Source organism: Typopeltis vanoorti, chromosome 20, assembly GCF_054136105.1.
Source record: "Typopeltis vanoorti isolate ZY-2024b chromosome 20, IOZ_Tvanoo_1.0, whole genome shotgun sequence".
Taxonomy (NCBI): Eukaryota; Metazoa; Arthropoda; class Arachnida; order Uropygi; family Thelyphonidae; genus Typopeltis; species Typopeltis vanoorti.
Window position 1 is genome coordinate 6421983 of NC_143568.1, and position 23612 is coordinate 6445594.

The 23612-nt window shown below is 36.7% G+C and overlaps 1 protein-coding gene across 3 annotated transcripts in view; it reads left to right on the plus strand.

Moving 5' to 3' along the window:
• Positions 1-23612, plus strand: part of LOC150095210 (stromal membrane-associated protein 1) — a 166750-nt gene that overhangs the window by 67726 nt on the left and 75412 nt on the right. For all 3 annotated transcript variants that reach the window (XM_090410137.1, XM_090410136.1, XM_090410138.1), the window contains one exon: positions 5759-5936. In XM_090410137.1, the coding sequence (XP_090266263.1) occupies positions 5759-5936 (178 nt within the window). The remainder of the gene's footprint in view (positions 1-5758; positions 5937-23612) is intronic.

Sequence of the window (23612 nt, forward strand, 5' to 3'; positions counted from 1 at the left end):
GCATAATCCAGTCCTCAGCTGCTGATAAGACTTTATCATCTTCGATAAATTTTGTTTCTTTAAATTTGGGAATAGGAAATAGTCAGATGAGGCCAGGCCTGGTAAATAGGGTGGATGCAGCAGACATTAAAAGCCCAAGTTGCATATTGTCTGTTGGGTTTCGTGAGCAGGTGCGTTGTCCTGCAAAAGCAACATGCCTCTGCTCTGTTTCTGGTGGTGTTTTTCCTTCAGTATCTCCTTTCTTTCAGAGTTCTTGAATAAACTGCTACTGTAACAGTTTCACTTTTTTGTGTGTGTGTGTGTGTGTGGTACTTGGTAAGGATTACACCATTCATATCCCAAAAGTAGTGATAGGAACCTCCCTTACTGACTTTTGGGTTTGGAACTTGTTTGGTCTCTGGATGATAGTGATGAAGCAATGCTTTATCAACCATCACAATATGAGCCAAAAAATTTGCACCTGATTTTTCATAATGACCCAAAATCCCTTGAGATGGCAGCACACATTCTCTCTTTTGGTTGGCATTCAACCATTTGGGAACCCACTTCACTGAGATCTTCTGTATGTCCAGATGTTGGTAGATAATAACCCCAACTCATTCCCTAGTATCTCCAGAGCCTTTGCAATGTTTTTGGCTGGTATTCATCTGTCATTAAGAGGATGGCATTTACTGCATCGATGTTTCCGGGTGTGATTGTTGAGGGAGCATGATGCCCAGTTTTAAACTTGGTCACCATCTGGCAACTGTTGAATATGCTGGGGCACAGTCCCCTAAAGTCTCACACAAAGTTTGGTGAATCTCATATGCAGACTTTTCTTGCAGCATGAAAAACTTGATGATGCCTTGCATCTCTGTGTGTCTTCGAATTTCTTCAACACCTGTGACATTTTCTTGTATATCCTAAAAGAAAAAGAATAGTTACAATTTGATGAAACATGGAGGTTAAAGAGTTTTAAAATATGTTCTTTCTTGTGGTTATATCAGTTGCTTTAATATCATTTTTGTTCTAGGTGTATATCAGAACTTTAGATTCCCCCCCCCTCTTCCTCATAGTATGGGATCTAATTATATTAAAAAATTAGTTATCTGGGATTATGATGCTAAGTTGGGAATGGTAATAAGGGATGCAGGTATTACAATCCTTGTATGCTGAGGGTAGACCTTGTTTTATGGACAAATTTTAAGTGGCTGCTCTTCGAAGCACAAACCCAGACCAGTACCTAGGTCATCTGCAGATGATTTGCTGTCTGCATGTCACACCTGAATGGTGCAGTGTAGGAAGAAGCGACCACATAGTCTTAATGGCTGCCTTGATGCTTCTGTTCTAGGTCCCGCTTACATTGTCTTTCAACGTGCCAGGCACGAATGGTATCGTTGCTGTGGCTAGATGGAATTCTGACTTAGAGACGTTTGGTCATAATTCCACATTAAGAACCTAAAGATGTTCATTTCATGCATTTACCACAGTATAGCTATTTATCGATACTCGCCATCGCTGCTTATTCATAATTACACAAGACCCTACATTGCTAATATTATTGCCAGATTGTTCATAAACTTGCTGATGCCAATTCAGAGCAAGCCATGGATTAGGCCAGTTGAACTCTGCACCTTTTCCAGTAGATTTGGTCAGTTCTATAGTTCCTTTTAAGCCTAACTCATATACTAATTTATGTCTATCTTAAACTAGCTTACTACTAAAATGATGACCCAACTTAGCCCTATAGAGGAACTAGTTCGCAACATCCCTTCAAGACTGCAAACTCAATCCATTGAGTTCACCATCATTAGAGAGTCCTTTATGATTTCATGCATGGAGTCATGGTAAGAGCCTTTATGGACACTCTCACCTCCTCCCAACCATAACATTGTCATCGCAATTGGTCTTAGTTTCCCATGATAGGCACTCAGGTATGCTATTGTGGGTGTCTAACAGCAGCACTCTGCATTCTCTCTACAGAACTCTCAATGAGCTGTTCTGGACCTTGTCATCAACCAGGATTTCCAAACGTAGGCTTAATTTGAACGAGCAGAACCTCAATGAGAGTCATGTTTATTCCCGACATTGATTGATATTCTTTCACTTAAACATTCAAACCACTGGCCTGGGTTCAAAAAGCACATTGGTGGCAACACCTCTCACTGCCCATCAAATTGATTTGTTTTAATTAGACAGTCAAATTCCCCCTGTCTGCTGTTAGTTGCCAGCCAAAACAGTTTCACCAGATGGAGCCATCCAACAAACTGTGCAGCTGAGGCATTCCACAAGAAGGTCCTGATGCTGGTCTGTTGCCCATAAATTCTATTGCCTGTGAAAATTTTGTGCTGACCTCTTTAGCATTTGTGATGAACCAGTAAAATTTTCTTGATTCCCATCATAATTCCTTGTTCTAACTCATAAGCCAATTTTTAAATTCAGATGTCATCCACACAGTTTGTGATTACATGATACCAAACTGATAAACTTTCCATTCTAATCCCTTTTAAAGTTGCGACCTGTCCCTTATTTCAATAACTAGCAGCTTTTATTTATCAGTTCCTGACATGTGTGAACAGCACAACTCTGCTACACAATTCATGGCTTAAAAAAATACCCATTTCATCGTTATTGCAGTTGTCATCAGCACTAATTTTTGAATCGAGGTTATGTAATTTTTCTAATGCTCCATGTAGTCAAAGTTACTGGCTGACCCAGTTAAACGGCATTGTGTCCCAAATAAATGAAGCAAATTCATATTCTCATTTTGTTCATCCAGACTTGTTCTAATGAAAAACAGCTCCCCTGATTAACCAATGGACCAATTTACTGGAAGCTACTGTGTAAATAAGAAGCTATCTAAAACTAATAAACGCAATTAACTATATAACAATACAGCAATAATCATAAATATTAAAAAAACATAAAACTAATTAAGGAGTTACTGACAAGGATGATGTTGCCTTTCTATCTCATCATCAAATTTCTGATATGTACCCTCAGGACAGGGTATATAGGATAATTAGGATATTACCATATGAAAAAGTTACACCATACTAACTTCTGATCAACTATTTTCTTCCAGATTTATCTGTTATCTGTCAGGATTACAAAATCTTTTCTCTCCCATATATTTAAGTGACCATACCACCTGAGATTAGCTCTACTAACACATTTCTGGATGTTAATAATGGCAGATTCTTTCCTATTATCCTCATTTTTAATGCAATACTGCCATTGATGCCATCTGTAACTCCACTGATCTTTCTCTGAACTTTCATATCAGAGGTGTCCAGTTTTTGATCAAGTGTTTTATTTCCAACCCAGCTCTCAGATACATAAATTAAAATTGGTTGAACACCATCTTGTATACAGCTAATTTAGTATTTTGATTGATTTCTTTCTTATTCCATATAAATTTATGGAATAAGAAAGAAGTCAGCTGACTTCCTACCATACCAGCTTTACTGACTCCATTGTCTATTTCCATAGTTAACATACCATCTTCACTAAAAATTGTGCCTAAATAGCGGAAATGTTTTACTTGTTCTATAGGTTCACCATTCAGGATACAGTTAATGTTTTCTAGTAATCATTTCCTTTTTACATCTCCAACAAGGACCAAATTTTCCTTTTTCATTTAGCCAGCTAGCTTCTCTAATACCTGAAAAAAAAATTCTCAATTTCTTTCTTGGTAGAACCTTCTGTAGGACAAAAAGCACAAATAAGTCTCATTGTCCAGTTCTCCATTCTGATATTTGCCGACATCACTCTTCTTGATATTGCCTGCCATTCAAGATCATCCTGTTATTTAGTGTTGAATACTATGACTACTCCATCTTTTCCCTGATTGTTATTGCAAGGCAGTATAACATTTTCTATTTATTACTTAGAAAGATCTGACCTGTTTTTGTCTCCTTTGGTTCAGCCATGTGTATTATGTCAATCTGGTATCCAGTTCTTCCGCTAGTTCCATTTCTTTTCCATTGCTGCCTTTTACGTTCATAGTACCAGTCTTGAACTCTGTTGGTATTGAGTTGGGACATGTTCTGAGATTTGTTCTGGTAACTGACTTTTCGTCGTCTGCCCTGGTTTCCTAATGAAAATAATGGGGGTCTTGTTTAACTAGGCGACTTCCTAGCAGGCATGAGATTCTGTCATGTTGTACCATCATTTTACATTTTGGTTTAAACCAATAAGAATAAAATTTGGTTGGCTAAATCCCAAATTGCCAGCCCATCCTTGTTCGTCCATATCCAGGTACATACTAACAGGGTGCACCATGAGAAGGTGAGGATTAGACATTAACCCTAGTCGGTTCTCTGCATGCAGCTTTGCCCCTTAAGCATCCTGTCTTTCTATCTTTTATTTATGTATACAATATGCACACATGCACAGATATGGATAAACTGATAAGGAGGTAGTAATCTATAATAAATTCAGGAATACGCATCAATCAATAAATCTTTTTTTTTTTTTTTTTTTTTTTTTTTGCAGATGATCAAGTAATCAGAGGAAAAAATCAGAGGTAGACTTTCAAAGTGTGACTTTACCATTTACAGTAACTAAAATACTAACTGAACACCAAATTCTAGGACAAATAACACATGTGATGTAGAATTTATGCTATTTGTAAGCAGTCTGATATTATAAACACAGTGAAATGCAAAACAAGATAGGTAACAATTAACAAAATGCTTATGAACTGGGGACATTTTGGGCCAAGTATTTAGTTAATGGAAAGTTGCTTCATAAAGACAGAGACCTGGGGATTAATGGTGAACACGATTGAAATTTAAGAGCTATACTGCTAAGGTATGGAATAATGCATGCTTAAGTATTGTCACCCCTTTGGATTACTTATTGATTAAAAGCAGGTCATCTCTCTCTCTCTCTCTCTCTCTGCTGTCCGTTTGAAAGCATTCACTATATCTAACAGTCTATTTTACACATTTGCCATGTGACATAAGAATCTGGATCTTGCATGTGTCCTAACCACTCACTCCCTTACTCATCTTTTCTTGCCATTTGCTGTGAATTGTAAAACATTACTTCTATCTACTTACAGAGGTAGTAGAGTTTTCTTCTTGGAAACTTTTTTTTTTCATCCTACAGAACATGCAAACTGGCTAGAAGCACACACATACAGTTAACAGACATAATAGACAAGCATCAGTTGCTTTGGCGATAATTACTTTACACTTTATCTATACTGTAATATCCTTTATTGATATAGAAGTTCTCTCCTTTTACAAAAGTGATAAGGGATCTGGACTTCAGTGTTCAGATCACTCGTCTGGATTCTATGGGAATGGAGAGGCAATCAAAAAGGCCCACTATGGATTACAAAGTTGACATTTTCATATATGCCAAATATGTGAAATTATGCATGTGAGGACAGATTGAAAACATGTGCTCACTACAATTTGATAAATATTGAAGAGAAGATAATAAAAAGTTGTTAATGATATCTTGTTTCTACTGATGCAAGTGGCATTTTGCAAAGAAGGAGAAAATATAGTTAAAGGTGTTGAATAAGTATGTGAAGTTCTAGGTTCTTATCACTGCATCTTGTGAGTGCATGTTCAGTGATTGTTCTGAAAGAGATTATAGGTATTTAGACATTGAGTGAATAAAGAGGTTATAAGAGGAGATCAAGGACTCATATTTTTATGACCTATGAGTCCTTAATCTCCTGGAGAATTCTGCATTCCTGTTAATAGTAAGTCACTTTCATTGTTGTAAAAATTTTTTAAATAATTGTTAAATATCTCTCTAGGTACTTCAACAACCAGCTCCTGCCCTTCCAAGACCTCATAGTAGTAACAGCAGTGCAACAGTTTCACCAGTATCAGCTTCTCAAGAGAAGATCGATAGGTCCAGAACACCACCTCCACCATCGCAGAAGCAGCCTTCACAACAACAACAACAAAGTTCTGTGGACCTCTTGAGTTTAGGTATATTAAGGATATGTCAAAATGTTAATTACTTTGAGCATAACGTTTTTTTATGTTTAATTAAATTAAGAAAAGCTGTGACTAACACATCTGGTTGTTCTCATTTTTAGTGTTTCAAGAAATTTTTCAGTAAGGCAGCTGTATACTTTATTTATTTATATGCTCAGAGTTTGAGTCTTATAATCTAGCTTCTCACTCTTAGCTTACACTATAACCTGTAACAACTAAAATAATCATCAGATCCAAAGTAGATTTTGTAAGCACCAAAACAAAACTTGTCTCCTAGTCAGTGGTAGTCAGGCTTTTTCATCCCTTGTTGGGTACAACTCCTGCCTTTCCACCATGTTCCTATCTCTATCACATCCTGATGGTATGGTGATAACATCACCTAAAGATAGGACAGACCTCTTGGAATCAGTCTTTGCCTCAAGCTGTTATAGTCATCCAGAGCAAATTCCTTACTATACCATGAACTGCACACAACATGCCTCTGCAGATCTTTCGACAAGAAGACATCAAAAAACAACTCTATATTCTACTTAGTTCTTTTTCATGAAATTTCATTACTACCTAATCATATTCAGATAATTAAAGTCATCCATGATTAATCATTTAGTACCATTAGGTTTATTTGGGGATATATTTCATCATCACTAGCAGCTGATCTGCTAGGTCACTAGGACCATCCCACCATGTATTTGCTCTTATTGGACCGTATATCTTCAAACTCATTGCCACATGGAAAACTGTTACTAATATTGCAGTCATGGCTATCTACCCTTAACTGGATTAAAATCATCCAATAAATGAATCACACCACTCCTCTCTTATCTGGTCTATCCTTCCTAAAAATATTGTACCTTCAGTGCCAGGTCTCACTATTGCCAACAGTAAATACACTGAAGTCACAGTGTATTCACTAAGGCAACAAACTTGTCTGCCTTTTGTTTCGTACTCCATGCTTTTTTTTTATATATATATATACTCTCTCCTGTTGTCTGCATGACTCAGTTTGGCAACTTTCAGATACCTAATCACATCTAATTCTTATACAGATTTCCCTTGTACATAATAAGTTCAAACCAAATGAATTTATTATCCACAATTATCTGTTCATAATCACCTCCATTATTAGTCATATTTTTATGACTAATATAGCTGTATAACTAAGTCACTCTTATGCATGTGTCCTTGTCACTCCTCAGCTCATAATGTAGTTTTTCATTATTCTTCGTATTAGGTCTAATACTATTAGATAATTTCTCAAGGCTCCTGATACCAAATGCATTTAAGTGTAGATTGTCTTCTTATGTATATTCTTCAAACACAAACATACTCCATACATTCAAAGAGAAAAATATAATAGAAAAACGGTCATTACCCTTTCATTGACATATGGAGGAAACCATTATATACCAGATACAGTTGATGCTCACTATTCATTTTTTTAACAAACTACTGAAAATCCCAAAGGGTGCTTAAGGATCAAATCTGTATAACTGAGAGGGGAACTGACCAGGACTTCTTACTTAATGTCCAATCCCCTCCACCCTTCTCTTGGTTCACCCTGTTAGGTATCTACCTGGATACTGAATGAACGAGGATGCAATGGCAATTTGGAATTTAGCTGACCAAATTGTATTCTTACTTGCTTAAACCAAAATACAAAATAATGGTACGACATGACAGAATTTCATGCCAGCTGGGGTGTTGCACAGTTAAACAAGGTCCCTGTTATTTTCGCCAGGGAACTAGGGAGGACAGCGAAAAGTCGCCTACTGGAGCAAACTCTAAAACACACAAAAACTCAACATCCCAGAGTTCAAGATCAGTACTGTCAACATAAGAAGCCTGAATAGCTGAGAAATTGGATAAGTAACAGATTGACATAATAGGGGTGACTGAAACAAAAAAGACAAAATCTGGTGAGATTTTTCTGAGCAATAAATACAAAATGTTATATTCAGGCAATGACAATCAGGAAAAAGAAGGTGTATAGCTATAGTATTGAACACAAAATACGAGGCTAATCTTCTTGAATGGCAAGCAATATCAAGTAGAGTGATGTGGGAAAATGTCAAAATGGGGAACTGGACAATGAGATTTATTTGTGCCTATCAGGATGGTACCATCCCACAGATTGGTACCATCAACATAAGAGGAGTGCTTAAGGGTCAAAGCTATATAACTGAGAGGAGACCTCCACATAGCCTTTAAAGGAATGCAGAGAACTGACCTGGGCTTCTGACCTAATGTCCTATCTTCACCTTCTTGTGGTGCACCCTGTTGGGTATCTACCTGGATACTGAACAAATGAGAATGGGCTGGCAATTTGGGATTTAGCCAACCAAATTGTATTCTTATTGGTTAAACCAAAATACAAAATGATGGTATAACATAACAAAATTTCATGTCGGCTGGGGCATCGCCCGGTTAAACAAGGCCCCTATTGTTTTCACCAGGGAACCAGGGCAAACAGTGAAAAGTCAGCTACTGGAAGAAATCTGAAAACACACCCTAACTCAACATCACCAGAGTTAAAGATCGATACTATCAACACAAGAAGCCTGAATGGCAAAGAAATGGAGCTAGCTGAGGAATTAGATAAGTACCAGATCGACATAATAGGGGTGACTGAAACAGAAAAGACAAACTGGTGAGATCTTTCTGAGCAATAAATACAAAATGTTATAGTCAGGCAATGACAATCAAGGAAAAGAAGGAGTAGCCATAGTATTCAACACTAAATACGAGGCTAATCTTCTCAAATGGCAGGCAGTCTAGTGATGTGGCCAATATATGAATGGGGAACTGGACAATGAGACTTATTTGTGCCTATGGTCCCACAGAAGGTTCTACCAAGGTAGAAGTGGAGGAATTTTTTGATGCTCTAGAGAAAGCTACTGACACAATGTAAAAGGAAAAGTTGGTCCTTGTTGGGGATCTAAATAGCAGAGTAAGAAATGATTGTCAGACATACAAAAATATTTTGGAAAAATTTGGAGAAAAGAGCAAAGTTAATAATAATGGCAAATACATGTTGGATTTCTGCTCTGGACATGGAATGGTTATTACTAACACAATGTCTCAACATAAAAATGTGCACAAATTCACATGGAGAGAAGAGGCAAGGAATAAGAAAAGTCTCATTGACTATGTTATTGTTGATGTTTCCTCCCTGGTGCAGAACAACAGAGTGTGCAGAGGATTTGAAATTGGAAGTGATCACCATTTAGTCTTGAGCAGTATAAAATTGAATTTCATATTCAAAAGAAGAACATGTAAGAAAGTTTTAAAGCGAATAAAAGTTGACCAGCTCTCAGATGTGAATTGTAGACTAAAATACACAAAAACATTATTGAAGAAAAAATGAAAGAGTTTGAGAACAGGAAACAAACCTTGGAAACTCAGTGGCAAGCCCTGAAGAAAACACTGATTGATTCTTCCAGAGAGGAATGTTGTGATGATGTCTGCAAGAATAGAAAAATCAGAACTCCATGGTGGACACAGGAAATTAAAGAGGAAGTAAAGGAATAGAAGAAAGCATATCAAAAGTTTCTGGCAAATATGTCAGCTTGTGATCTTAGAGAATACAGAGACAAATGTAAGAAAGGTAAACACTGTAAAAGTAGCTAAACAAAAGTCGTGGGAAGATTGGTAAGTAAGAACATAGAAAATAAATATCAGGAGATTGTTGAAAAAGCTGAGAAATTGAGGAAAGAGTTCTCTAAAAGGAATTAGAGATGATAAAGGTGACATGAAAACTGGTAAAATAGATATCCTTGATAGATTAGTAATTACTTCGAAAAATTGCTAAACGATACAATCAATGACAGCACACTAGTTAAAAAAACACTCAACAGGTATACAGTCAGGAACACATATCTATACTTGAAGTAGAAAAGGCCATCAAAAGCCTGACATGTGGGAAGGCTGTGGGAGTAGATGATATTCTGCCAGAAATGCTCAAGTATAGAGGTATAAAAAGTCTTACAGTGGCTGCACTGCATAATTCATAAGGCCTGGACAAATTCCTGATGATTGGAGTAGAGCTCTCATTACCGGTCGGTAGTGAGTGGCCCCTTGCCTTTAATACAAAGCATCATACATCTCCTCCAGGAGATATGCTTTGCATTAAGGGTAAATATTAAGATTAGTGATCAGAGCTTATTCTACTTTTACCATGAGTTGCCTTGGTCTTGCACTACGTGTAGGGTCAGCTAGACTTGCAACACTTGCGGGTGCAAACTTGACTTGTTTGTCTGTTTGCTTACTTGAGAAATGGAGTAAAACCAGGTTTAAAATAGCTTGGTATCTTTAACATTTATTATACCCAAGGTAAAATACTTTCTACATTTGTCTACATAATTTTCTTTCTGATATGTCAGCCATATTTAATTTCACCAAGAACCCTATTTCATTTGGCAAAGAAAATTTTACAGATGATGGTGGGGGGGAGGGGGGTACTACAGACTTCCCCACTTTCTATTACTTGCTAACTTCTTTATGGAGATACTATATATGAATTCACCCTTACACAACAGACCTAGAATTTGTCCTATGCTAATATGAGTGTTACAATGGTTACATGAGTTTGGCACATTGAACACCTAATATTTGAATATTCATCATCTTAGATGTACTTTCCTTTTACTGAAGTGCTCTTTCTAGATTTCATATCAACAACGGTTGATCATTGGCTTTCATTGTCACAGACCCACACCAAAGTGGATATATCCTTGTCTGTTTTGCTTTATACAAATTGTAGTCAGCAAGGCAAAATTGACCTGCTCTGTTAATATTGCCCTTATTGCTGTATTTAAACCATATGCTAAACACCTTATCCAATGATTACAACTCCCACTGGATCATTCATAATGATATTTTACAGTATAAACAACACCAAGAGAGGGGGGGGGGATATATATATTTATTAAACTCACTAATATTTTGCTTCATATTTTTTTCATATACCGGTATACACACACACACACACACAGTAAAACCCCCTTTTTTGCACTTTCCAGGGGGACTGATGGAAAAAAGTGTAAATAGCAGAAAATGTAAAAAACATTGGAAAAGGACTAAAAGATGACTTACTGATAGTATGTGACTGCATACTAGATTACAAAATTTAATAACTGAAAATAAATGAATTTACAATTACATTTATGTATTTAAAAATACATAAATCAATTTAAGATTTTTAAAAAAATCTTAAATTGATTGTTTCTGCTTTTTCTGCACTCTTATAAGTTCCACCTGCCTCTCCACAGTGTATAAGGCATTAAATGCCTCGTCGTCTCCTGATGCACTTGCAATGTACCGCCTCAAAACAGAGATAGCTTCCATTGCTTCTTTACTAGTAGGGATGGTAGGTTCTTGATCACAGTCTTCTTCAACCACTTCTTCACCAAGGTGGTTGGAAAGGATGTCTTCTACACTTGGTACCATTCATGTGATCACACCAGCATCAACATAGTCTTGAAATGAGGAAGGCTCTGACATATCTTCTTGTTCCTCCTCTTTCACAAACGTAACTCCTGTGTTCCGGAAACAGTTGGATATGGTTTCAGGAGTAACATGCAACCATGCTTTGGCCACATAATGCATGACATCAAGGATTGATATGATCATTTGTTTTGGGTCCATACCATTATCATGCATAAACACAGCTTTTTCAACAAGCATTTTTTTTTATATTTCATGTAAATGCATGGATGATGCCCAGATCTAATGGCTGAAGCTCACTTGTACAATTAAGGGGAAAGAACACTAATGTAATGTTTCTGAGTGCAGATCTTCAGGGTGTGTAGGACATTTGTCTAGCAGTAGTAGTACAGGGTTAGCCTAAAAGAAATAGACAGTTTAAACGCTTTATAAATTGAAATTTGTTTGTTACATCAGAAAGCATTTAGTACGTTTTATAGAAAAAGTCCTCAAGTTTACGACCTCCGCTTTTCATTTGTCTTCATGACATCAGCATCATGTGAGTGCCCTTGACATAAGTCGAGCAGTATGGCCGCTAGCCAGGTGGAGAAGGCTTTCTGCACGATTGAATTTGCAAAAACAAATTGTTACTGTCATGCAGTGTTGTTTTACAACACGGTATGGTAAACAACCACCCACAAGGCAGTCGATCTATGATTGGAGCAAGAAATTTAAGGAAACTAGTTGTCTGTTCAAGGGGAAAAGTCCTGGGAGACACCTGTATCCGAGGAAACAGCAACTAGTGTTCGTGAGACTTGCACGTGCAGCCTGAAGAAGTCTACAACACGTGCAAGTTTAGAACTTCAAGTTCCACAAAAGACTGTGTGGAATATCTTGCATAAACATTTATGAATGTTCCCTTACCGGTTGCAATTATTGCAAAACATCAGTGAAAATGACAAAATCCTCTGTCACTCATTCTGTATGAACATGCAGCAACGGATTGAAGAAAGTGATGATTTCTTTGACTGGCTAATTTTTGGTGATGAATCAACTTTCCACATTAGTGGTACAGTGAACAAACACAACGTTCGTATATGGAGAACTGAAAACCCAATAACTGTAGTGGAGCATGTAAGGGATTCACCCAAAGTGAAAGTTTTTTGCTCTGTATCCTGTAAAAAGGCGTATGGACCATTCTTTTCCAGGAAAAAAACAGTGCGTGGAATAACTTACTTAGACATGTTACATGAGTGGCTGATGCCTCAACTACAAGAAGACAATGACGATTTCATATTTGTCCAAGATGGTGCTCCGCTGCACTGGCACCTTGAAGTTAGAAATTACCTGGATGAAAATTTGCCTCGGTGTCGGATTGGACGTTCAACAGCCCAGAACATGGCTCTTGCATGTTGGCCACCAAGAAGTCCAGATTTAACACCCTGTGACTACTTATGAGAGTACATAAAGGACAGAGTTTTTGTTCCTCCCCTCCCTACAAGTGTGGACGATCTAAAATAACCCATCACAGTAGCTGCTGCAACTGTTGACATGGACATGCTGAGAAGTGTTTGGGAAGAACTGGACTATCACATTGATATTTGTTGTGTTACAAAAGGGTCACACATAGAACACTTATAATTTACCCATGTAAACTTCAGGACGTACTCTTCAAACTATGTAAGTATTTCACTATGCTATTAAAACTCTTCTTTCTCTAAAACTTTGAAAATGTCTATTTCTTTTAGGCTTACCCTGTATTTTGCAGTGATTTGCTCCCATTTTAGCATCCAGTGCATGCATGGTTGATGTGAAGATGCTGCTGGTCATCCATGCTGTGCTGTTGACATCATACTTAGTAGGCAGATTTTTCACGTTCTTAAAGCACCTTGGCTTTTTAAATTTACCAATTACCAGTGGAGGTAATTTTTTTTTTTGATCCATCAGCAAAACAGTTGCCCTCTTCTTGCTGAGTTTTCCACCTTGACACTTCTCTCCTTTAAAACACAATGTTTTACTTGGCAGAATGTTATAAAAGAGCCCTGTTTTATCAACATAGAAAATATTTTCTGTTCGTAGTCCTGAATAATAATCTTTAAATTTTTTAGTTTTTAAATTTTAAAGTCTAAGTTCATGTTTCGTTTCCACTGATTTGCAGTTTCCCCTGCAACACTATTACTTTCTCCTCACACTTGATTATACACAATATTGTGATGAGTCTTGAAACGATTAATCCATACATTTGACGCAGTAAAACCATTAATCCCCAACCTTGCAGCAAATTCAGGGGCTTTCGCTCGGAGTTTGGTACCACTGACTGGAATACCCGACGTTCTCGTAGAAACAAACCACTCTGCCACAAGTTTATCCAATTCATTGTATGTTGATGTCCGGATATGTTTTCGTTTTTTTGACATAGCGTCAGATTACTTTGCATTGAGTTCAATGCTTGACCTGTTTTTTACTATCTTGTTCAAAGTGGACACGGAGAGTCCAAGATAACACGTGTTCCAGCATGCCAGAATCACGTTGATGCTGTTTGAGTCATAGTGAGGGAAACTTATCAGTTTGCCCATAATACGGCTTCCCACAACTACAGATGATTTTATATACTCCTGGGAACTGAAGTTGGTGAAGTCGAACAGTCATGTCCTTTTCTCTGCCAACTCTAATTTAGAAGAGCATCAACACCAGAGAGACTGGAATCTTACTACAAATATCCATAAATGCCCTGATGAACTAGAACGATGCATCTTAGAATCAAAAGAAGTAGTTCTGTACCCCTCACACATGAACAGTGATTTAAGTTATATCTTACCTGATTCACACAGCCCAGTAATTCAGTTTTGCTGTTCTTGAGATAGTTCCCACTCACTAATGACGCATGCCAAAGAAAAGATTAATCATAACAGTGTAAAATAGATTGCATATATATATATAATTTATACCATAGTAAACAGATCATCAGATAGATGTAGTATATAGTTGGTTTCTTAAGACCTTATGTCTTTATAAAATATCATTATTAGTCTTAATTAGTAAAAAAAAAAAAAAAAACTTTAATGTGTTATTCGAATCAAACTTTCCCATATTTTTAATAAGAATAGGCAGTCGTGATTCAAGTTAGGGTGGTGAAGCAAGGCCTCATCACCCTCTTTAAATAGGCATTAGAATTTGTACCAACATCTATGTAGAAGGTGTGTTTCAGACCAAAGAATGTTGTGATCTGCTCCTATTCTGTGTTAAGCTAATCCAGACTTATCAGATTTTTTGAGGAAATATATGATTGATGTTCTTGTATTCTTTTTTTCTGTTGAGCGTCCAGTTTGTCCAAAGTAGGAAAATGGCGGTCACGTGGAACCTGGAAGAGATGTGGGTGAGCATTTATCTTTAGAAGAGGGGGAAATTGTCTTTATCTTTTGAAGAAGCCATTTAATTTCATGTGTTGTTTGATAGTTGAGAGTTCTTCCTGTAAATGATGTAAATAAACACCAGCTGATCTCTAGACTTTTATGTACTCAAACTTAGACCCACAACTTTCCTACATAGTTCTTAATGTGGCTTAACACGTTGACCGCTGTAATGTTAAAAAAATTTTCAATCCCCAGGCCAACTTCTTTTTGTTTTACAATTTGCTGAAAGTAACATAAAATAATCATATTTTATGATTTTTTATCTATTTCATGCAGCTAAATAGATTTGTTAAGTGCGAATCACATGTGCACCGCGCGGCCTGAGAAGAATTTTTTTACTGACTGGGCCGAGCGGTGCACACGTGATTCGCACTTCACACAAGGTCAAACTTGCATATCTATGATGCTTACGAACAGTTATATGCGTTCAGTGTTTTGTCCAGTGGAATAAATTTGTTATAGTGATAAATATTGTTATAAATTGCCCTAATATGGGAGACTACGAAAAAGAGCAACTTCATTTAGAAGCCTTGATAAATGAAGTTTTATCTGATGACGAACCATACGAATATTCGTCGGAAAGTTACAATGGAAGTGATCTTAGTTCTGTGGCTTCAGATTCTAATTCTCTCATTGCTAGAAAGAGAATAAAAGTATCTACAAATGGTAATACCGAAGTTTTCGCTCCTAGTACATCTCAGTTATAAGAAAAAATTTCCAGAAAATAATGACGCTTTTGAGTAATATTTGCATTGATGAAACTTTAGTTCCTTTCCGAGGTCGTCTTGCCTTCCGTCAGTACATCAAGAATAAATGACACAAATTTGGCATAAAACTATTCAAATTTTGTATTGAAGATGGATATACATATGATTTCAAGATATACTGCGGCGCAGAAAAGACCAATACTACTAATAATGTTCCAACTTCAATTGTTATGCGATTTTGTGAGAATCTACTTGACCATGGATGCACAATATTTGTAGATAATTATTATACCAGTACTGAATTAGCACACAAACTTTTGAATAGACAAACACACCTTGTAGGCACTTGAGAAAAAAATCGAAAGGGAATTCCACAGATGTTACCCAGAAGAAATTGAAAAAGGGTGAAATAATTGGTAAAGAAAGTGACAGGGGTGGTGGTAATAAAATTGTGTGATAAATGTGAAGTGCTTATGTTATCAACAAAACACACAAACAAAATGAAATCCCTTACAGCAAGAAATGGTAATGAAGTGCAAAAGCCGGAAGCTATTATGGACTATAACAAAAGCAAAAGTTTTATTGATCTATCCGATCAGGTAAAAGCCTATGCTTCTTGTCTTCGAAAAAGTGTGAAATGGTACCGAAAACTCGCAGTTGAAATTCTTTTAGGTTCTGCTTTGGTGAACGCTTTTATAGCACATAAGCGAGTTACTGATAAAAACATTAGCATCACAGAATTTAGAGAAAAAATTGCAAAAGAGTTATTAGGAATTACACCAAAGGAAAATAATGTCACTTTGACTTCAGACAAGGAAAAACATATTTTAGAAGAGGTTGATACCAGTAATAGGAGAAGATGTACATCTTGCTACAAAAAGTTAACCGAAGAACATAATAGAAAATATGCAACATCTAAGGCAACACAAACACACGGTGGAAATGTGTTCAGTGCAAAAAATTTTACTGTTTGCTGTTTTACTATTGTGCATAACTGTAGTTTGTAATTGTTTAGTAATAATTTAACCTAATTATTTTTTTCATATTTATTTGACATTTTTTGTTTATTAGTTTTTTTCAAATTTTTTAGAAGAAAAATTTGATTTGACACATTTCTAATGACATATATTATAAATAAATATTTAGCACCATTGTTATTGTTTTATTCAACATTAGAAAATGGCCTAAATCTGGTAAAAATAAAACTCCTGTAATAGGCTACCTGTTGTACATGTAGTTGAAATTCTACTGTGCTAACTATATAAACCTGTTTACCAGGCCTCACATTTCCATTACCTATAAGCATTTCATTTAGATATGAATCGTGGGTGAACTACGCAGCCTGAAAGAAAAATCTTTATGCAAATCAAATGATTCACGTAACGCAATGAAAAAATGTAGTGTGAATCGTATTTGATTCATACGGCAGTCAACATGCTCTCTACAATGTTTATTTAATAAACAAAATCAACATCTAAACCATAAATTCAATATCCTTGTTGCTATGCAAATCAAGCCTCTCTATGTTCCAGATTGTTTATGAATGTTTCCAGATGCACTTTAACTGACAGTGAAACACTTTCTTTCAAAAGGTCATGAGTTCTCCATATTTCAAAAAAAAAGATACCCTATTTAGATTTCCTTTTTAACATTGAAAGCAACTTATTTAACTTTTCCAGTGAAGAGACTAATAATCCCTGCTTCGAAGTTGCATCCATTTTCCTTAAATCCAAGCTTCCACCATCTGACATATCTCTGTCTGAAAAGAAAGCTTTACATTTCATAAAACACAACAGTTACCTTGTTATCACCAAAGCAGACAAGGAAAAAGCTACGGTAGGTATGGATTCTGCAAATTATAAAAGGAAAATTTCTCTTTAACTACTAGGAACTAGACCATAAGCCCACTAACAGAAATTTAGGAAATTAAACTCCCTTCTAGACAAAGTTATAAGTTTAAAAGCAGACACCATAGAAAAGTTAAAAACATTTTGCAAGAACGCAGAGATTTTATGATCTACCAAAGATCCATAAGAACGACATTCCTCTCTGTCTGCATTGATTCATCACCTACGTATCACATAGCCAAATATTTAGCAAACTTACTGAAATCACATATAGGCAGGTCTCGCTCTTTTTTAAAAAAACACTTTAGATTTCTTAGACAAATTACAAAATGTCTCCATACAACCTACTGATCTTATGGTGAGCTTCAATGTAGAATCCCTATTTACTAACATACTTCTCAAAGAGACTTTACAACTACTTACTGAAATATTCCCACAAGATATAGGAAAACTGTTTGAATTTGTAATGCATTCTGGATACTTTATTTGTCAAAACAAATTCTACAACCAAGTAGAAGGAGCTGCCATGGAAAGTCCACTCTCTGCTTTAGCATATTTTTATTTAGAGCATTTAGAAGACATCCTTTTTTTATCTATATGCCCTCAACCTTCATTTTGGGTTAAGATATATAGACATTTTTTCAGTGTGTCCTCACAACATGGATACTGTACCAATGTTTTTAGCTAATATAAATACTTTACATCCTCATATCAAATTCACTATAGAAATTGAAAAAGATAACAAATTATCATTTTTAGACATTCTTCAACAATCTGCACATCATCCTTTTCAAAAGACAGGAATCATAAAATGTTTAATCCGACAAGCTAAGGGGAATTGTTTATTCAACTTACTTCCCCATCATTTGCGGGAAGAATTCTCAACTATCAAACAATACACAATATTAAATGGCTTCTCTGAAAGGATTATACAACATCTGGTTGACTCCCACAAACCTAACCCAAACAACAAGGAATCAATACATCGGATTCCAATCCCATACAGCTCCAGCATTTCAGAACCAATTTCAAGAATTCTGAAGAAATATGATTTAGTAGCGACATATTCCTATTAATAAATTCCCAATGTATTTCCCCTCTTCTATAAATAAACGCTCACCTATGTCTCTTCCAGGTGTATACCAAGTTCCACGTGACTGCCATTTTCCTACTTTGGACAAACTTAACGCTCAATAGAAAAAAGAATACAAGAACATCGATCATATATTTCCTCAAAAAATCTGATAAATCTGGATTAGCTTAACACAGAATAGGGGCAGATCACAACATTCTTTGGTCTGAAACATACCTTCTACATAGGCATTCGAATTTGTACCAACATCTATTTAAATAGTGCTAAGGCTATGCTTCACTGCCCTAACTTGAATCAGAATTACTGCTTATCCTTATCAAAAATATGGGAAAGTTTGATTCGAATAACATATAATTAAAGTTTTTTACTGATTAGACCAATAATGATTCCTTATACAGACATAAAGTCTTAAGATACCTACTAGATACTAATCTATGTGATGATCTGTTTAGTATGATATTATATATATATGTGCAATTTATTTTATACTATTATGATTAACCTTTTTATCAATGAAACCATAACACTATTGGCAATTTAACATCACACGGCTCATTCTATTTCGAATAAATTTCGAGCTCATTCTATTTAGAATATGGTTTGCATTCTACCTTGTGAAAACTATTTTTAAGCCACTGACATTAGTCTGTTAATTTCAGATTGAAATATATGGCACTATATTTAATAAATAATACTTTTGCCTTGTGTTTTCATTATATATTATATAGAACTATGGCACAAGTTTCTCTGAAAACTAGAGAGAAAACAATATATCTTAATAGACTGTTGATAGAATTAATAACTGTATTGAATTGGTTCCAAAAAAAATAAATAAATAGCTAAATTAGGAACAATACAAAATGATAAATTTGGCAGACCAATTAAAAGATTGACTGGCTGTATTGAAGTGTTAAGTGCAATAGGCTTAAGCTTCAAGTAGAAAGAAGATGCCCGTAGACAGGCTTATACGTTGGTTATGCATTTCTAAATCACTTAGGGAATTGAAACAACGTAGATCCGAATATAAATTAAATAATACTTTAATAGATATTTCCGATATTTTGGCAATGTCACATTGCCATTTTCTAAAGAAACTTACAAAAAGGCAGGTGCACACAGGCACTAACAATACAGTAACTGAGAATGAAGATATGAAGCTATCTTTCTCCTAGAAGTCCTGATGGTGCCCTCTGGCGGGCTAAGTAGGCGTTCTTGGCCGTTGGGCTGAAGGTCTGCTGATGTATGCCTCCCAAATTTGGGGCAGTCGCATACAACCAAATTTGCTGAGGTTTGGAGAGTTTCTTAGGGCAGAGGCTGATTCCATAAATAATCTTTCGAATTTATATTTGCTCCGGTGTATTATTGTTGCTTTCTTCCACCGTATTCTGTGGCGAGTATCCAGAGCATGGTCTGCAAGACCAGAATGGCTATACTTGTAAAACCAGATGTAGTCCTTGTGTTCAGAAATTCTGATATTCGCTGTCCTGCCTGTTTGGCCAAAGTATGACAGTTTACAACTGCAAGGGACCTGGTATACACCAGGTAGGTCTAGGGGAAGTGGTTGGTCTTTGGTAGAGCGGATAAGGGATGCCAATTTTCTGTAAGGCTTGTAACAGGAGGTGAGGTCATGCTTTTTTAGAATTTTGGTAATTTTTTCTGAGGTGCCTCGGATGTAGGGAATGGTGATGGATTTAGAGTAATCTTTTTTGTGGAGGGGGGCTGTGGTTTGTAGGTTTTAATATTTTTTGGATTTTTTCGGGGGGGGGGGGGGGTAGCCATTGGCTGAGAAAGTGTTGAGGATGTGATTTAGTTCAGTGTTAAGGGCTATGTCATTAGAACAGATTAGTTTAGCCCTGTTGTATGGTGTTTTTACCACTCCATATTGTTGTGAGGGGGGGGGGGATTGTTGGTTGATGTATCTGCCTGTATGGGTGGGTTTTCTGTAAACTGAGAAAACCAAAGTTCCATCAGGCTGGCAGGTGACTAGTGTGTCTAGGAAAGGGAGGCAGTTGTTTTCCTCTTTTTCCAGGGTGAACTTGATTCTGGCGTGTTGGTTGTTTAAGTGTGTAAGGAAGGAGAGGAGTGTTTCAGAGCCATGTGGCCAAATGGCGAACACATCATCAACGTAGCGAAGCCATATGGTTGGTTTTTGTGGGGCAGAGGCTAAGGCTTTTTCCTCAAAGGTCTCCATAAAGAAATTGGCCAAGGGTGGGGAGAGTGGTGAGCCCATGGCTGTCCCCTATATTAGTTTGTAGAATTTTCCCTGCCAAACGAAATAGCCTGAGTTCATTGTGAACTGAAATAGGGCTGAGATATCGGGGGGAAAAATTTAGCTTGGATTAGCTCTGAAGTTTCCTTGAGTGGGACATTGTGAATAAGGAGGAGACGTCGAAGCTGACCATTATGTCAGTATGTTGGAGTGTAAGGTTTTCTATGCTGGCTTTGAAGTGGGCTGAGTTTTTTATGTGTGATGGTGTGTTGCCAGTATAGTGTGTGAGCTCTTTGGCCAAATGTTTAGCTAATTTGTATGTGGGGGAATCAATGCCATCCACTATGGGACGTAATGGCACATTTTCTTTATGTATTTTTGGGAGTCCATAAATACGGGGGGTATAGAGTTAAACGGTTTTAATCTGTTGGTAACTTCTACAGGCCAAGAAGTGACTTTCTTAAGGAGGCTGTGAAGTTTTCTAATTTGTGAGTTGGTAGGATTGTAATTGATAGGGAGGTAAGTAGCCCGATCTAATAGAAGAGCATTCAGCTTACCTTTGTAGTCCTTTTGGTTAAGTACTACAGTTGCATTTCCTTTATCAGCTTTGGTGATAACTAATTCTTTATTATTTCTCAATTCCTGTAGGGCTTTAAATTCCTTGTTGGATATATTGGTTTTGAGTGGTTTTGCTATGGAAAGGACACAAGCTACATCCAGTCTTACACTGTTGGCGATTTTATGTGGAAGGTGGCAGATTCCTCTTTCAATCTGGATCATAATATCCTCACTTGGTATTTTTTTGGGAGCAATGGCGAAGTTGTGGCCACGTGAAAGCACGTTTAGAGCTTCAGGCTTCAGGGTGACTGAAGAAAGGTTGATTACGGTGTTGGTAGCAAGTTTTGGATTGACGGTAGAATTCTTTTTTAATTTATCGAATTTCTTCATCTGTCGGCCTCGTATCTTTTCAAACTCTTTGTCTGCGGCGGTACACGAGATGTCATGTAAAATTGACCACAGTTCGTGATTCAAAGTGCACGAAAGTTCATCTTCGAGGGTACGAATAGCTTCATTAATTTCGGCTAAGTCTAACCGCGTGGCGGTGATTTGTTCGCGAAGTAACGCGTAGCTAGCGTGGTTGTATATACGGAGTGCTTTTTGCGAAACAAAACGGTGCTTCAATTTTACACAGTTCGGGATTACCTTGTTATCCCGGCAGCGTTTCAGGAAAGTCAGGTGATTTAATTGTCTAGACAGCTTCAACTTCATTTTACCATATTGGTGAGCCTTCCGTGCGATCGTATCTCCATGGATGATGTTGATTCTCGTAGACAGGCTTATACGTTGGTTATGCATTTCTAAATCAATTAGGGAATTGAAACAACGTAGATCCGAATATAAATTAAATAATACTTTAATAGATATTTCCGATATTTCGGCAATGTCACATTGCCATTTTCTAAAGGAACTTACAAAAAGGCAGGTGCACACAAGCACTAACAATACAGTAACTGAGAATGAAGATATGAAGCTATTATTCTCCTAAAAGTCCTGATGGTGCCCTCTAGTGGGCTAAGTAGGTGTTCTTGGCCGTTGGGCTCAAGGTCTGCTGATGTAAGCCTCCCATATTTGGGGCAGTCGTATACATCCAAATTTGTTGAGGTTTGGAGAATTTCTTAAGGCTGAGGCTGATTCCATCAATAGTCTTTCGAATTTGTATTTGCTATGGTGTATTACTGGCGTACAGGTACAGCCATTCTGCAAGACCAGAATGGCTGTACTTGTGAAAATCCAAGGCACCTCGGAAAAATTAACAAAATCTTAAAAAAACATGACCTGACCTCCTGTTACAGGCCATACAGAACATTGGCATCCCTTATCCGCTCCACTAAAGACCTACCTGGTGTATACCAGGTCCCTTGCAGTTGTAAACTGTCATACTTTGGCCAAACAGGCAGGACGAATATCAGAATTTCTGAACACAAGGACTACATCCGGTTTTACAAGTATAGCCATTCTGGTCTTGCAGACCATGCTCTGGATACTCGCCACAGAATACGGTGGAAGAAAGCAACAATAATACACCGGAGCAAATATAAATTCGAAAGATTATTTATGGAATCAGCCTCTGCCCTAAGAAACTCTCCAAACCTCAACAAATTTGGTTGTATGCGACTGCCCCAAATTTGGGAGGCATACATCAGCAGACCTTCAGCCCAACGGCCAAGAACGCCTACTTAGCCAGCCAGAGGGCACCATCAGGACTTCTAGGAGAACGATAGCTTCATATCTTCATTCTCAGTTACTGTATTGTTAGTGCCTGTGTGCACCTGCCTTTTTGTAAGTTCCTTTAGAAAATGGCAATGTGACATTGCCGAAATATCGGAAATATCTATTAAAGTATTATTTAATTTATATTCGGATCTACGTTGTTTCAATTCCCTAAGTGATTTAGAAAAGAAAGAAGATGCCATCTGCTATCTTGAAATTCTTCTTATTAAAAAAAGAGAAAAAACACTAACAAATTTTCTGGATTTCAAAGTACTGATCTTGTTTTCTCATTCTGAACATGTGTTATTTGACTAAGTACAGAAAAATCTTTTGCTGGCAACTAACAGCTGCAGATGTTACTGATTGCCTTATGCATAAAATTAATCAAGACTTAAATGCAGCATTAAAGGACCACTTTGACAGAAATTTCCTCTATTTAAAAACCTAAATTTAGATTTTAAAAATAAGGCATATTACAAGATCTTAGTTTTGCTTTTCTCTTTTACAAATAACACTATTAGTCATCCAGTCGATCAATATTTCCTCATGATGTTACTTACCTTTTTAGCTATTTGTCCTATTTCTAAAACAAAAGCTGATAATAAATGCTTCTTTTACAGTTTATATTGTATTTAAAATGTACAAATGAATGTTTCTTCCAATACTTGTATGTTACATATGTTTATAAATTTAGCTGCATAGAAAA